Source organism: Channa argus, chromosome 21 (assembly GCF_033026475.1).
Source record: "Channa argus isolate prfri chromosome 21, Channa argus male v1.0, whole genome shotgun sequence".
Taxonomy (NCBI): Eukaryota; Metazoa; Chordata; class Actinopteri; order Anabantiformes; family Channidae; genus Channa; species Channa argus.
This window is the reverse complement of record NC_090217.1, coordinates 7,655,338-7,673,166: the sequence shown is the minus strand read 5'-3', so window position 1 is coordinate 7,673,166 and position 17,829 is coordinate 7,655,338. Positions and strand designations below refer to the sequence as shown.

The 17,829-nt window shown below is 40.2% G+C and overlaps 1 protein-coding gene across 1 annotated transcript in view; it reads left to right on the top strand.

The window, feature by feature from the left end:
• snd1 (staphylococcal nuclease and tudor domain containing 1) overlaps window positions 1-17,829 on the top strand; it is a 159,618-nt gene that overhangs the window by 95,577 nt on the left and 46,212 nt on the right. The window contains exon 17 of the mRNA XM_067489517.1: window positions 4,990-5,178. Coding sequence (XP_067345618.1) covers window positions 4,990-5,178 — 189 coding nt within the window. The remainder of the gene's footprint in view (window positions 1-4,989; window positions 5,179-17,829) is intronic.

The window sequence follows — 17,829 nt, the reverse complement described above, 5'->3', positions numbered from 1 at the left end:
ATATTAGAAAGCTTAGGCTGTGGGAATCAGTGTTTTAGTTACAGCACATCAGAGCCATGCATCTTTAAAAAAAAAAAAAAGTTTATTGAAATGTTTATAAAAACATTATCAATACGCATGTGCTTTAATCCCCCCAACAAGTGGGGACAGAGCAGCGTGCTACATGCACATAATTCTTACTAGGGGGGCTTGCAGAATAATGTTCGGATAATGTCGGAATCATCTCAATTGGACATTTGTGTTCTTACATACAGCCGCTCTGTTCAAAGTTAGAAGAATGTAAGGATTCCAGTGCACGTGAAAGGGTCTTCAGTCGTTTGACCTTTCATTCTATTGTTAATAAGAAACAACTTGTAAAATATTCAAGAACATTCTGTCTCTGTCATATGACATTACTTATTCTTGGGGAAAAAAAAAAAACAACTAATCAACAGTCCACTGAAAATTAAAAAAGATGACACGAAACCAGCTGAGACAGACTATTAAAATGCAGGCAGCATGCCAACACTTATGGGGAAAAACATAAATAAAACCAAAAAACATTCAATTTTTTTGTTGACTTGTTATTCAGAGTCTGATACTTTTTCCAAAACGCATAACAAACTTTAGTGTTGGCAGTAACTATTTAAGTCTTTCTATAGACATTCACTACAGAAATCCATTAGACCCATGGTAATTTGTTTGTGAAAATGTGAGTAAATGCAGCTTCTCGATTGCTCCCTGCGGATAATATGGACGCTGTGTGTGAGGACAAATTAACGGCGGTTTTCGCTGACCCGATGACAGCTGTAGGCCCCCAAAAAAATTTGACCAGAATTTTATTGATGGAACAAGATGGATATGTGATTTTGACTAAAGCTAACAAAAATGTAATTCTCATCAGTAAGAGTAAACTAAAATCAGGTGCCAGAAGTTTTTTAATTTTTTAATATGTAAGGTAAGAAATTTTCTCCCCATTGTGCACCTTAAATTAGGGCTTAGGATCCATTCATTGCTCAAGAGGAGAACTGAACTCTTTGCCCTATCACACAAAAGAATGAACATTCAAACACCTCTAATTGACTCATTCAATGTTTTACACGACGGTTTGATAAATGGCTCCTTCTGCTAGGTGAGCAAAAGGAAGGCTGTGTGTTAATGTTTTCTTTTTCTCACTTTCCTACATATTTTATGTTGGTCTTATTTGTTTTCAGTGAGCCAAAATGACGGGAGAGATGAACGTGCTGACTTAAAATACTGATCTTGGTACTTACCTTGTTACCTTGATATCTGCTGTGTTTGCTGGCTTTCACAACTGGTCCTTTTACACACAAAAACCCAAATTCATCAGTGTGACTAATCCTCGATCCCCAAATGCTCCAGCACAGTTGTCCTCTCACTTATGTACACACCTACATAAAAATAATCTACTGCTGCATTTGATTATAGAAACTTGATTTTTACTTTTAAATGCAGGGAATCTCACACAGACTTGAAAAGAGCCCATATAAGTGGCAGTGTACAGTAGACATAAAGGCAGACTCCGCCTCCTTGCTTAATGAAGAAACGCCAACACGTCTCCACCTGCCAGTCTGTTTTCCTGGTGTTCACTGCTTGCATCTGCACATTACAGGGGCCTCTTTGACAAGCACACACACTTTCCTACACTCAGTCTTTAGCTGTCTCACTCATTCACTCACTCACACATGCACACAAGCAGTCTTGCTTACACACTTAACAAATGCTTTGTTGGCTGCTGTCAAAGCCTCAGCTTTTAAACTTTTACGACCAGAACTGGTAATTTGACTCATACCAACTTAAATCTCTACGGTGATAACTGTGATCTCGGTAATTGGAATATGCAGTAAAACAGATTTAAGTGGTGGCAGAGGTGCCATCAGTGATGATTGAAACCACTGACTGACAGATTAATCTTCTCTGTGCTTTGTATTATATATAAAGCCTGCTCACTTTTCCCAATGAGAGGATTAATAGCACATAATGCAAACATAAAGCAATACAGGAATTGTGCCTCTAACCTTTGAGCCAGGTTTGACCTCATGGGCTCAACATATAAATGTTGACGCCATGATCTGTACCCTCATGGTTATTTATTTGCTTTTTCCCTACAGGTATTCAAAATATAGTTTTCTTTCGGATAGACGGATCAAAGGAAGTCCCATTGCTTGCTACTTTTTAATTGCCAGCCCACTGAGTTTCATTTTCTTTTAGTGCAGGGTATGGCTCTGACATGACGTGTCACCTACCGCAGTCTTTTTTTATTTTTCAATTACTTTATTATTATATTTTAGTTTATTTATTTATTTATTTACTTTTTCCTCACTTGCAAACAGCTAAGTGAATTAAATCTGCTGCAGTTTTAAAACATACCCTTGGGCAGGTTTCACTTCAGTGCTACCAAATGGCTTTGTCTTTTTTACTTGTGAATGGATGCACATGTGTATGTGCTTGCACTTACACGCGCAAGGCTCTGTGTGTAGGCGTATTTTGTCTTTTTCTCTTTTCTGTCCAGTGTGTCGACACAATCCCAGCGTTTATGAGATTACCAGAGCCCATTTTTGTTCCGGCGGGAGCCATCTTGGCTCGGAGGAGGCCTCCACTGGGAACCATCTGGGCTCTACTCAAAGTAGTTTCCACTCCGCCTCTCCTATCCTCTCCACATTGTGACTAAAGCTGTTTACTTTAAAGGGAAGAGTAACTCAAATTTCTCATGAGCGTATTTTTAAAGTCAGTCTGATCAAACTCTTAAGCAGTTGAATGCCCCCCCCCCCAATTTGATATGGTAACCCCCACCCCCCGGTACCATATCAATTTTTTCTTTATGCGTAGTAGAGTAAATGTAGACGGCGCAGATTATTACATTTACTATGATAAAAGGAGCAAGGCCACATGTTCTGCTCTAATTTCTCTCTCACCTGTTTATATTAGTGCTGATAAAAAAGTTGATTGATCTGATCTGTCTTGCTGTGTCATTTCTACACCTTTGTTACATTCATCACATTTACGTTGTTCCTTTATGGGCTGGAGACTTATACTTTCCCAAGCAAGGGTATCAAACAATAGAGGTAGAGAGAGAAAATATATTTGACCTCAGGATAGCAAAGTGTGAGAGACTGTAAATTATAAGCAATACAGAAGACAATCAAATTAGACATTTTGAATGTGTAATTTTCCCTAGTTAAACTATGAACTCATCTCTTTATACATTGACTTTGAGTTTGTGGCATAGATCACGTAATGAATAATTGTTAGACCCGGACTGCTTAGTAAAGGCAGATGAGACAAAAAGGGGGTCTCCAGAAGGCATTTTTATTCCACAAAGTTAGCTGGAGTTGCTACTGTTTCTTGTGAGGATAATAAGCAGTTTTTGCTTTCAAGACCATTCAGTCTGCAGATTTTATTGTTCTAAATTTTGCATCAAATCTTCTAACACCTTGTGGAATGGATTCTAGGAGCTGGGCATCTTTTCACTTCACAGAAGGGCAGTGGCTGCACCAATCAGAGTAGACAACTTCTAGTTGAGTTTATAGTTTTCCTCCAAATTGGAATTGTTCCCAGCTAAAGTGTTGATTTTTAATTGTAGTGCTTTTTTATTTTGGTTTTGTATTTGCTGCTTCAGTGGCAGTTGATAACAGTTAAGCTGGCTCTAGCCTTTTTCTAGCACTCGCCCACTTCCCCATTTGACATTTGGGTGCTCGAAGGACCAGTGCTGCTCTAATAGCCTAGTTATGTAACTACTTCTGCACTTAGAGACAAAGAGAGATAAAATGGGGTGAGTAACTGAGATAACAGAGAGGAAGAGAAAAGGAAAGTAAGAGGAGCAGATTATATAGACATAGAAAGGGTCTTAGTGAACCGAGATTGTATCATGGTCTGGACATAGGAGACTAGACTAACGTCCTTGCTCTTCTTTTGACTTTTCCGAGCCCCCCAGATATTATTTATTAGTACAGAGGGTTAGTATTTAACCATTTTACCATTTAGCCACTATTGTCAGGCTAGTAACGGCTTGATCAAAATAGTAATTGGATCCAAAAGGTGCAGGTTTGAGATCTGCATGTCGCTGGTGTATGCACAGGTTGCCAATTTTGGGCTTAATAGTAGGACATTTACTTTGGCTAAGAACAAGGCAAAGCAGTTTACAAACTTAATTCCCTTCAGATTTCCCTTGTGGCTGCAGGGCTAAGGAGCCCAAGTCTTAATCGCTTGACTTCTCCCTATCTCTTCAGCACCTGCACTCGCAGTTTCTCGCTGACTGGGGCTTTGGAGTAGAAAAAAAAATCGATTGATCCCACCACCCCCCCACCCTATTATTTCCCTGGTCGTAAATCAGTTATGAAACTAAACGTAATGAATAGATAATTAGCTTGAATAGACAGAATTTGGATATAGTCCATCATGTGCAACGTTGGGAGGTCTTTCCATCTTTGTCAGCAGAGTTATTTCAGTCAGGTAATTTGTTAACATAAAGAAATTACAACTTGGGTGTCAAGAATTGCGCATGATTTACATCACAGAAAAGTTGGCTGGCAATTTTTAGACTCACTCCGTTTGAAGTGTATACTCAGCACTAATTCAAAACGCTTCTTTTTGTGCACTTCCAGTCCAGTTTAGGGCTGCAAGATTTCGAAACGCACACAGAAGTTGCTTCTGTTAAAATGCTGACAGCCCTGCTTAATTGAATATGTCAAGGCAAATTTAGCCTCATTGTGCACAAAGACTAGAGGCCACTGCTGCCATTGTCACAAAGACCAGATTTCACTGACTGAGAAATCCACGACGGAAGAATGAAACAGGATCTCTGTGTGTGCGCCAGCTAATCAATAGAAAGCTCATGGGCCTCCACCAATGTGTCTATTTAACTGTGGTGTCTGCTCAAAGGACCCACTTTACCTCATTGCTGTAATGGAATCTCAAACCTAATCTTGGATAAAGAACATTAACTGTGTGTCTTGTCTTCCTCTCCTTTCTCCCCTCCCCTCTATTCAGGTGGAAGTTGAAGTAGAGAGCATGGACAAAGCGGGAAACTTCATTGGCTGGCTGCACATCGAGGGTGTGAATCTGTCCGTAGCGCTTGTAGAAAATGCTCTGTCCAAGGTTCACTTTACAGCAGAGCGCAGCGCCTACTACAAAACCCTGGTCTCAGCAGAGGAGGCTTGCAGACAGAGAAAAGAAAAGGTATGTCCCTACACTACAAGAACTGTAAAGTGATGACTACGATCCTGACATTAAACCTCTTGGAGTGGTAAATTGTGATAAAAGAACCTTTTGTTTCCAGACATTTATTCAAAGACTTGGATAACTAGCAATACAACAGCAGTTGTCAACACAAAGTTAAATGGGGGGGCGAGCATTTCTGTCGAGGCCTACAATACATGTAAAATTAGTACTTTGTTATTTAAAGCTGCGGTACTAAAACAATGCTCTATCTAGGGTTGAAAATAGCTACACATCTGCTGCTATCATTGAAGCTTCATTTCCTCAACGGGAGTCCTTTGATGGATGGAGGCCTCTCACACTGATCTTGATCTCGCCCTGCATTTTCATTATGGCTCCACAAGCTGCCCCTGCCAGATGCATAAAGTGCCTGGCCACCTGTCATCCTTGTCGTTTTTTCCCCGTCTCTAGAAGTTATTTCTTTTACCATCTATCCCTCGCGCTCGAAAGCTAGAGATTTTGAGAGAGGGTTATATTCCTGCTTTTTGTGGATTTACCAAAAGAAACATCTTGCCAGTGATGTGAGCACACCAATGCTGCCATGTTAAATCTAAGTGCAGCAAACAGGCATATTCTTTACACCCCTGATGACAATTTCACTGCTGGTTTCCAGTCCTCTTTGCAGCGTTGAGACAGATTGACTTTCACCAGAAGGTTTTGACTTGAGCTAACCTGAGTACAGACAGGGCCAAGAGGAAAGACGGCAGAGTGGGGTCTGAGTGGAACAGACAGACAGTGATTGTGTTTGATGTTAGCTTGCCACAAGCACTGGTGCACAGATCAGCCAAAGCCTGATTTGTTTGTGTGTGCGTGTAGTGGAGAATGAGTTGTGGAGCATGGAGCAATAAGTTGCATGTGTGTGTGAATGCATACTATGCAACTTGAAGGCAGATGAGGTGGGACTTGCTGCTCTAATTAACCCACAGAGACCATCTAGAGAAAAGCTATGAGCTTGGCTTTTTCTCTTTATCTTTTGAAGCTGTGGCTGGTCGTTGTGTGTAGGCTGAGGCTAGGTAGGGCAGATTGCATCTCTTCCCATTTCCCTCCCTCTCTTCCTCATTGCCCTCCCTTTATTGTCCCTACGGCTATGGATATGGAAGACATCAGTGCTTCTGCTGTGTCAGGTGTCCCTACAAGAAAACAAGGTTGTTGTAATGAAAAAAGAAAAAAAAAAAAAAAAAAGAAATAAAAAAAAAATATATATATATATATATATATATATATATATATATATATATATATATATATATATATATATATATATATATATATATATATATATATATATATATATATATATATATATATATATATATATATATATATATATATATATATATATATATATATATATATATATATACATATACATATATACACACACACACACACACAGGAAAATTTTGCGTTGGTGGGCCAGCAGGGTCCCAGGACAACAAGGGGGGATTTAGGTTTGCTGCAGTGGCTTCCTGAACCAAAACTGCTTAGTTCGAGTGACTTCAGTGAATGAATTTTTGCTATGATGAGACCAATGGGACAAAATGATTGTGTTCTAAATGAAGCATTGCAAAGGGTTTGAAGAAAAATGTTTATTGGAGCTCAGCACATTTTGATCTTACCAGCATTTCTTGCAAAAATATTTAGAAGAGCAAACCCTATTCTACACACATGTAGAAGATACAAGCTGTAGGCCTGAGCACATTTTAGTTCTCTTCAGCTTTACAGTTATTTATGGATAAATTATTGCTTTCACAAATCTCTCTAAAATGGGTCACCCTGTCAGAACCTTTAGTAATTCACTTAATGCTAAGATTTCCATAATTGAGCTAAAAGATGCTGTATACACTAGTCTGTGACTGAGTCAGCTTTTTCCAAGCAATTCCAGGCATCCCAAGCCCTGTACAAGGCATCTGTATAAACTGACAAGACTTGGTGCAAAAACACAGCATTTTGTTATTGTCGTATGAGACATCTTATTGCAGCTATATGATGTTTTAGTCTTCTCACTTAGCAATTGGGAGAAATACATTTGACAAGATAACAGCAAATTGCCTGATAGTGGATTAAGTTCTGCGATTTTAACTGTAAAGTCATTGGCTGTAGCATTCATTTAAATTCCACTAAGGCTGAACAGATGTGGTTTGTCAATATTTGGCTATGCCTCAAGGGCCTTTTTGAAAAATTTAGAAACAAAAAGGAAAATTAAATACTCTAAAATGAAGAGTTACGGTAATAACAGTGAAATCAATCTAGGAAGCTATTGGTTCTTCTCTGCAAGTCAGAGCTTTAGCCACCCTGCAATGCTGAATGGTTTTTGATATACTTACACTACTAAGGCATATGTTTACTTGAAAGAAAAGCAAACTAATAACTGGCAGAGGAAAGAAACATGCTAGTAATTGGAATGGACTAATTATGAGAAGTGCAATCTCACAATAATAACCAGTGAGCTTTCTGTTGAGAGTTTTTTTTTTTTTTACACTTACTCAACCTTAAAAAAAAAGATTGGCACAGTCTGATGGGTGTCTGGGAGGAAGAGAGAACAATGGAAAAGAGAGGAAGTTGAGAAAGAAAACAAAAGAAGAAATGACAACCCTTATTAAAGTTATTCCATATCATGGGAATTACCTTTTGTGTGTGTGTGTGTGTGTGTGTGTGTCTGCCCCTTGCCTTCAGTCCTGCTCATCACTCTTCACAGATCAGTGTTTCTTTAAATCTCTGCAGAGTTTTTATTCTCCCTCCTTTTTTTTATATCTTCCTCCAATTAACCATCTTTGAATCCTTATAACCCAAATAAGTTCTGCCCAGGTATCTTGTGTCATGCCCATGTTCCTAGTTTACATTTCTGATGATGCAGAAAAGTTCATTTCTTGGAAAAGACAGTGGTCACTGTGAGTCAGGCATTTGCCTTGTTTTGAGTAAAATAAATCTCTTGGAAACACCAACCCGGGATCCAGTGCTGCCGTTCCATATACTTCACCCGTCCATCAATGCCACTTGTCAAAGCACTTGACGCAGCATCGTTTTGACATTGAACTGGTGATGTGTCCTTGGCAGAGCCTGATTGAAGTACATAATCTTATCTCTGCTTTCCCTTTTATTGTGAAACCTAGAGTTGAATGTCCAGCTAACTTGATTGTCACTATACAGCATACATGAACACATAGCTTAACACAAGCTGGTAGCTTAGACAAACCTTTTTTATTTATTTATTTTACAGCAAAGGGCACCACTTGGACTTGCTGTGATTGGCTGCTGATGTTGGTTCAGTTGGCCTCTGGCTCCTTTTCAAGAGTCAAGTGGAATGCCTCACAAACCCAACATCTAACCATAAATCCCCTCCACTGACCATAAATCCACTCCCCTAACTCACTGTGTGTTTTGTCTGATTTTGTTTTGAAAGAGTGCAAAATGCAGTGTGTTTCTTCTCTCCCATCCAAGCTGTGTATTCTTAGCAGTCAGCACAACACACACTTGTCTAAACAGGAGCACACTGTCGATGAATGAAGATAATTTGGCTTTTAGCAAAGCAAATTTGCTTGTGCCTCTAAATTGAGAGGACGTTTGCCTCTGTTGGACAGGTTTCAAGGATTCGTTATAGTTAGCATTCTTTCCAGGTCCAAAAATGGCATTTGTACAGACATCTTAATTATAGTGTTTTATCTCGATTGATTTTTATGCAGTTCACTTAAGAAATGCATAATTTGTACAGTCAAGGACTATTTTCTGTCATGTGTGCGTCATGCATTGTCATTGGTAAATACTCTGTGTAGAATTACTTGCAGCATAGTTTGGTTTTTATGGTCCCTTTTCTATAAATACCACGATCAGTGCTTTTCAAGCCCTGGAGCGATTAAAATGCTTCCATTGTTGCAGTCATTTTCTCTTTCCCTTCACATTGTTGAAATCATCATGAAATAACCTGTGGCAGTCACCATGCAGTATCATGGAAAATGCCTGGGATTAATAATAAAGTCAATAAAGATTTAGCAAAATAAATTTCACTCTCACTGTGGCTGATTCAACCTATTGTTTCTCTCATTTACATCTCTTTTTAGCCAGATCCCTGTGCAGCTTCTGCAAATTACTGTCTCTCCTTTTAACCTCAGCCATTTTGGTGTTAGTCCCCGGCTGTCCTTACCCCACAGAGAGATTTTTGGTGAACATGAAATCATTACTGTTACTTTTGCCACACAAATTGCATTAGGTCTTGTGGGGAATTGTGCCTTCATTGCTTTTAGTGCCAAACAGGATGATTGCACCTGTGTTACCATTTCAGTTATATCTCTCTTCCATTTCTTCATCTTTTTGCTTACCGCTGTCATTGTTTCCTTTCATTTAACAATGACATGGTCTATGACGAGATGAAACCACGTATCATTAAAAACATGTCACCTGGAGGTTTGAGAGGTCTATTTGATTACAAATTATTCCTCAAAACTTAAGTAAAATTGCATTTTCTTCCCTCATTTCCTGGCTTTGAGATAAGATAATAGAAAAGAATCACTTAATATAGTGCAATATGTCTTAGCTCAGTTGCTAAAGGCAGTTGTCCACGGACCACAGGGTCATTGGTTCGATCCCCGGTCCCAGCTATATGTTGAAGTGTCTCTGGGCAAGACAGTGAACCCATTCCCAACAGCCCATTCCCATCCCCAGCTGTGCAATGCTGGTCCATGACCGGTAGAAATTGGGGAGGGTTGTGTCAGGAAGGGCATCCGGCGTAAAAACTGCCAAATCAACATGCGGACAACGATCCACTGCGGCGACCCTGAACTCACGGAATAAGCCGGAAAAAAAAAAAAGTCTTTGCAAAATGGGTTATATTGTCAGGGTCATGAATGTGCACAGCATGTTTGCATTTCCTCGATTGCTTTTTGCAACCGTTTCAGAACAGTCTGTTGTGGGACTTTGGTTAAACATTATTATGAGTAATGTCTCTGTTATAGTTTGTATACAGTTTAAAGACTAAATACAGTATTAACATCAGGGGACCTGAAGCCTATCCCAGCTGTCATTGGTCGAGAGGTGGGGTACACTGTGAACAGGTCAGGGTCAGGTCAGTCTATTTCAGGGCCAACACAGAGTGACATACACAGAAAAACCATTCACACTGATATTCACAAATATAAGCAATTTAGAGTCACCAATTAACGTAACGTGCACATCTTTGGACCGGGACGAAACCCACACAAGAACATGCAAACGCCACACAGAGGCCACAGCTGGCTCAGATTCGAACCGGGAACCATCTAGCTGTGAGGTGGGAGCACTAATCACGCTACCACCTTGTTGCCCCAGTATTATCATGTATGATAATAAAAGTTCAATATACAAATAACTTTATATTAATTCTACCTTAAATAGCAGGTAAAGAAATTTGAGATTAATCATTTGACAATTAGCATTTTCATTTTTCCTTTTAGGTGACGAGTGGCTGAAACTATTACAAAAGTCATGGCACATCACCCCAACCAGCGGCAGACTATTAATGCTAGCTGTGCACCCACAATATTACACAGTACAGCAATCACTAATCAGATAAACACTAAATTACAGTCTCTTCTCAGCATTTTCTCTTTGACTCAGTAGAAAACAGTGTTTTAAATGTGAGTAGGTTAGTTAAATTAAATGACTCATTGTGCAGCAGTCCACAGATTGCTATGGTTTCAAAAGTTTTTGTGTCCAGATTTTATTGTTGATGATATTTGTGCTAAATTAGTGTCCATATTAGCAATGTTTTTAGATATTTACCAGAGTAACTCTACCAATATTACATATAATATCCAGGTTATTCATCGGGGATGGTTGTAGAAACCAATGCACATAGCAGCAAAACAGCTCTGTAGCCACATCTTAGAAAATATCAGTTGTTATCTAAGGAATATGCCTCAAACACTTCAGAGCTAGATTATCAGTACAGTGTATAATTAGAAACGGTTTGAATATTCATCTGCATTAGGTGATTAATAAAAGTATTTAATTAAAGTGAAATCACAATACATTTTAAATTGGATCAAAAGAAAAATGGGAATCCATTCAGTGCGGAGCAGTGCTGTAGCAGGCAGCTGAACAATACTTAAGCTTTTGTGATAGCCTATCATCTTTCAGATCACTGGCTCAGGGAGCCCTGTGCCATCCAAATCTTCAACACATTCAGCAATAGGATGTTTGGCCCCAATGCAAGTATGTCAGTACACAAGCAAGCTGAAGGTTGCACAGTTTCTTGGCAAGTGTGAGAAGACAGCAGAATCACAGCGAGGGGACGTTATTGCCTGCAGGGTGGCCACAACGGGATAGGTGACCCTTGTAAGACCTCACATCTCTAGAAAAGATGAAGATGACTATAGGCTGCCATATACAAAAACTCCCAGGCTGAAGCCTGAGTGTCTACATTGTCTTTTTGTTTGGATGTGCACGATATGTGCAGATATGTGTGTACTAGTGTGATGACATACCATATCTATTCTGTTTGTTTACTTTGCCATAATGTTTGAGCGTGCGTTTACTCCCCTCAGTCTTTGTTTTCAGCATTGTGTGCACAGAATGAACCACCTACCCCACAAAAGCAAGGAGCTGAGGAAGGCTTTTTCATACAGTATGGCTAAAAGATTACATAATGATTTTCAGTGCACTGTGTACACATTCACACACAAACACACACACTTGGTTGCAGATATAAGGAGGCACCACACATGCAGACACCATACTCTCACTGTCTCTTTCCTGCTTACTCAGACACACTCTGAGCATGTGCAGACGGTGCACACACACATTCACATAGTCTCCGGGGACACCTCCTACCTCCCCACTCTTTCTTACTGTACACAGCAAGCTGGACCTTCAGTGCCCTGAGGCAGAGACACAACAGATCAGTGGACCCACTGATCTGTGCGTTATTTTGCAGCCCAATCCCCATTTCGTTTTCTCTCTTTGTCCTCCTTTACCCCCAGTTCTAATCTGCAAATTCAGCAGTGTGTCATCTCCCGTTGCAGTCATGCAAACATTCTTCCCATCTTATCTGCTTCATTCTCCATCCAACACACTGTTTGTGCATTCATGCACATGGCGGTCACCTGCGAAATGACTCATACAAACTCGTTTTGATGTGCAAGAAACTAAAAGCCATAAGACGCACTCAGCGAAGCGAGTCTGTCGCAGCTCTCTCACCTTCTGCATGCTGAATTATACATTTGCAGAAGATGCAGGATTACGCAGGTTGACTTTAAAAATGTTATAAAATTTCAACTAGCCTCAAGGACATCAGAACAATCCCTTGGATTTTACGGACTGATGAAATATTCTACTTGATGAAGCATGTAAACAGGAAGTAGGCCCTTTTTGTTGAGTACCACGCGTTCTCTCTGTGTGTCCGTTGTGTTGTTGCCCTGCATTGCCATTGTAGCAGTGTGCATATAATGTGTCCTGTCCATGTGTCATCTTCTGTTTCCTTTAAGCTGCAATTGTGTGAATGCTATTTGTTCCTGGGCATGTGTTCATGCATTTGTGTGTATGACCTTGGCCCTGTGCTTTTTTCCCCTTCTCCAGTCATGCACAGGATTCTTGCGGGCTCTTAGAAATCCTAAGGGGCGGGTTTGCGCCAGTCTCCAGTTCATTAGTGTGGAAATAAGTCAGGCAGCCCTTCCTATCCTCTCTCAACCCTATACATATACCCCCAACCCTTAAAAAAAAAAAAAAAAAAAAAAAAAAGACAGGAAGCTTTGATTTTGAAACGACATATTTGGGCTCAGACTGCAGAGCTTTGATTAGTCAGTTGGAGTAAAGATTATTACCTTGTACAATGGCTGATTATTGATGACGAATTAAGCGTATTTAGCTAAATGTTGTCATAGACTTACCAATTTTTATCTAAAATATCTTTTCCTTGGAAATGATGCCTTGGGAATACAGTTTTAAATGTCAACATTAAAACATCATTTAGGTAACAATGTGTGTATACACTACTTAAAGTATAAAGCAATTAGTTGATGACTTGAATGAGCTTCTATTAGTGACATTCCTGTAACCTCGTACACTCTGTACAGACGGCCCTAACATGATGTATTGGTCCCACTATTCATCTGACCACCCATTACAGGTAGGAGTGCTTTCTCTCCGTAGATAACTGACAATTATGCGTTTTTGGAGTCATCGAGCAGATGCTATGACAACACTGAGTCCACACGTTTTCACCTGGCTTCAGGTATCCTCTCTTCCTGTGTTTAATCACAGGAAGAAAGAAACCGTTGTCAGCTGTCCGTGTGTTGCACTAAAAATAACACATTATAGTCATTTACACACACTTTGACATTTTTTAGGGCCTCTGCTCAGAGCTACACTTAAACTCTATTTAATTTGGATCATCAGCGAAATATCCGTCGCTTACGCTTCCCGTTTACTTCCCCACTTCTCTTGCTTTTCTCAGCTGTCTAATGAAATGCTAAACATTTGTTTCTTAAGGGCAAACTTTAAATGCTCTCTCTGCTCGGTGGGGATATTCAACCCTTGTCCCTTTTTAATACGTTTCAGTTTTAATAGCTACAAGGTACTAAGATCAAAATTTGATCTCTTGTAGCCTCACAATATTTGCGTTTGACACCTTTCTAAATCTGTAAAATTATAATGATTATTGTTTCAGCTGCAACTGCGGTTCAGCTTCAGACACAGATTCCTCTACATGTTGGCAGATTGGTTTGGATGAGCAGCCAATTCCACTCGTGAATGCATTTGCTTATTTATTTACCTCTATTCACCACATCGTGACTACCACTGCCCCCCCCCACCCACCACCTTTCAACTCCTCCACAATCTCTTCCTCTCATTCATTTGCCCTTGTCTTCACACTATCAACTCTTGCTTTTTCCATCATCTTGTTTTTAATTCAGTCTCTTTCTCCTTCTGGCTACTTTATTCCCCACTTTCCCAATCCGAGCCCCGAATTCAGCATTCTCCTTACTCTCCCCACACCTCATTCTAATGCTATTTCACTGTGAGGAGCATACAAAGTCCATTGATTCATTGATGCATCCCTTCTACTGTCCTCTTTTCTTTCTAAAGACAGCTCTTTGAAGTGTAATTTCCAGCAAGAGCATTTAAAGTTTCTTTGGATAAAATGCTATTTTTTTAAATGCTCATTTGTCTTAAGAGTGCATGTTTCATAGAAAGTTGTCCTACATTCTTGTTCTTGCAGTTTTCTGCATTGTGTGCGTGTCATGCGCCACCAGCACAGGGATCATAAGAGCCACATTTCTGCCAACTGCAGTAGGCTGTACCTGTCAGCTCAGGCTTTATCTCCTATTTCCGTGTCTTTAGTGGTCATGAAATTGTCACACTGTCCAGCAGAGTAAAATATGTTCTTGTGACCCTAGTTAAGTTATAAAAATGCCAGTACATTACACATTGCCTTGTTTAACTATTGTGAGTCATTCAACATGTTTGCTAGACCTCCAAAAATGTCTGCCCTTGGTAGAAAATTGATGGATCTTTTTTCATGGCCTGTCAGCCTTGGCGTACAGTGACATGTGAAACAACGAGTAGATGGATAAATACTGGGAAGCAGGAAGAGATGTAAGATTGGAAGGATTGTTAAATTGCTTTAAGGATGACAGAGTGGATTGCGTTTGAGTTATGCTGTCATGGTTGATCACTGTATTCAGATGGACAGTTAGCTTAATCATTTGGCACAGTATCATTTTTCTTTATCAGTTTAGTTCGAGTTGAAACTATTACTTTTATTTTCTTATTTGGCAGAAATGTGCACTTTTATACACATGAAGGGGTTTATGAACAGAGGGTATATCAAACCATGGGATTCTTGTCCTCTGTTGCCTATCTTTTGCAAAATATAATCCCTTTTTTTTGTAAAGATCCAGGTTTTGAGACATTTTTTCAAATGAAATCTTTAGGCATCCCCTAGTGATTTAGGTCAGTCCACTTTGACTGTGCTGTGTCCTGGTTGGTTACCCTGCAGAAAACACTATAAATGTAGATCTCTCTCTCTCTCTCTCTCTCTCGCCTTAGGGAAAGACAGTTACGTAAACAGGCTCTCGTCATTCCTGCATTTCTGATTTCTGCTGTTGTACCAGTCTCTTTTCAACCCCCCCCCCCCATATATTATGTGTCATACTTTCTATGTGTGTCAGTATGGGTAAGCATTTTTGTGCTTTCCATATGCTGAACTGACCTTTGACACAGTCAAGTTACAGTCACCTGACAATATATAATGCAATCTTGATCCCCAAAGAATATAGGAAATGTTTTATTTTGCAACTGCATCATGCTGCGCAATGCACACATTTACGCCTTTACTGCTATGTGCTGTGGCACTGCAATCCATTTAGTTATCAAGTTATCAGACCAAGCCTCTTGCCTTGCTTTTCATCCTTCTGACCCATCTCCTGGGTACTTGGGTTAAGTTTTTTAATAGTGAGAAGAAAGAAAAAACAAATCCATTCAGTGCACACATCTTAGGGCTACTATACAGTGACATGTCAGTGTTTTACACTCGTCATTATGTTTGTGCCATATTTAGTTGACAATGCCACCCAGAGCTCATCTGCATATGAAGATGCTATCTAGCTCAGTTGTTTCTCAGACTGGGAAACCAGCTTTTCACAAGAGCTACACCAGACCTTTCAATCAGGCTCTAAATTGTGTGACGTAGGAAGCAATTAAGTGCCTCTGAAGTGTTGCCAGCTTTTTGTCCCTCTACCCATCTCCCTGTCTGTCTTGTTCTTGTCCCCTCTCTTTGTTTTCTGTCACTGATCCACATTCATCTCTTAGATTTTTCTGAACTGCATAGGATCAGCTTCCCCACCTCTGACTCCCCTCTTCTCATACTTACATTTGCTTCCTTTTAAATGGAGAGCAGAGAGAGTGGAAGGACGATGGAATGGCAGGTGTGATCATAGGGAAAATGATAAGCAGAGAGAGAGAGAAAACACCTCCCTTGAAAACCAGTTGTCATGGCAACACCGTGGCAACCCAGGCCAGACTGGCTTGTTAATTAAAAAGTTGATTAATAGTCTTTTAATTGCATACTTTTGCAACGTAACATTGAGGTAGTTCTGTTCCTTAATCGTTCCACTTTATACCCACTTTTCCTTTCCACTTTCTCCTTCTCTTCTGGTTTCTTAAAAGTCCCTGATCAGACAGAGAGTGTGCTCTCATGGACAATAATCCAAATGAGTTGATAAGCATTTCAATTCATGTGGATGAAAGGCAACAACCCAAAGAGGGTAGAAGGGAGGGCAGGTGGGCTACGGTGCTGTGCATTCTTTGTTAATTTCAGGCCTCTGTTATCCTGATGTGTGTTTAGCGATGTGAGTTCATTTGTAAAGGGAAACCAAACTTTACCCATTTGGCATCAAGGTCATAATAAATGCTGTTGAAGGGCGGAAACAAAAGGAACAAATGGAAGGACAGTAAGAGTGTCCTTTGGGAGATCACACATACAAATAGCAAAAATCAGTGCAACAGACAATTAAACAACAATCAAGGAGTTGTCTAAATAAGTGCTCTCTTTATAACCCACCCCCAGTCTCTCGTTGTTCCATCACCTCATTTTTTATCAAGGTTATCAGGACACACAATCAGACAAAGGTGCTTGTCTTGGCAACAACTTAATTATTTTCTTTCTCCATCTTTTGTCTCTTTTCTTCTTGCTCTCTGTCTACGCCATTTGAAGATTGATTGTCCGCATCATGTGCTCTCGCAGTTGCAGCTGGTCGGCTTTAATTGCACGCTTATTTCCCAGTGTTGCTTTTGTTTTGCTCTGATGACATCTTGCTTGGCTTGATCATCTTTTAATGACCACAGTTAGACACACTCACTGTTCCAGTTAAAAAAAAAAAAAAGACAAAAAGGCCCACTTGACCTAAGGTACCATATGCTGGAGTGTTTTCCTCCAGGCTTGATGTGTGTGTAGTATTGTTTGTGTATTTGGGATTTGGCACTCTAAACTGTGTGGTTTTTCATACCATCTGCATGGGGTGGCATCTATGAGCATGAGAGCATAGGTGTAGATTTGCATGTGACTCTCAGATTACATATGCACCCACATGTCCTGTTTCCATGGAAACACCATGCCCTCCTTCAGCTCACAGCACATACCACCACCAATCTCTGTCAGGTACAACTTAGTGCTTGTTGCTAATAGCACTTTGTCAGCAGGCTGACAGACCTGCTCCCACCTCAACACGCACACGTTCAAGTGGATCAATTTCTGCCAATTTAAAACATGTAACAATTCTCCACCGTGATAGCCTTAGGTCGTGTCCAGCTTTTATGTATGTGTCGTAATGCATGTCTGTATGTGCGCTGTGCGTGTGTATATGGCAGCATGAGAGGGGGTCATGTTAGCGGCGCTGAGCTCGGGTTGAGTAGCCTCGCTGCCTGCCTGCCGCCGCTTTGATGGGAGAACATGTGTTGGCTGTGATACGAAGCTACAGAGCATTTCTTTCTCTCCTCATCTCCCTCTCGCTTTGGCTTGCGCTCCTGTTTCTGTTATGAATTCCCCAGCTGTTCGGCTCCCTCCCTTCACGTAAAAACCCTGTCCCGTGCCACCTGTGCAGTTTTAATGCATAATTTATCTGCTAAGTAACCACATCCGAG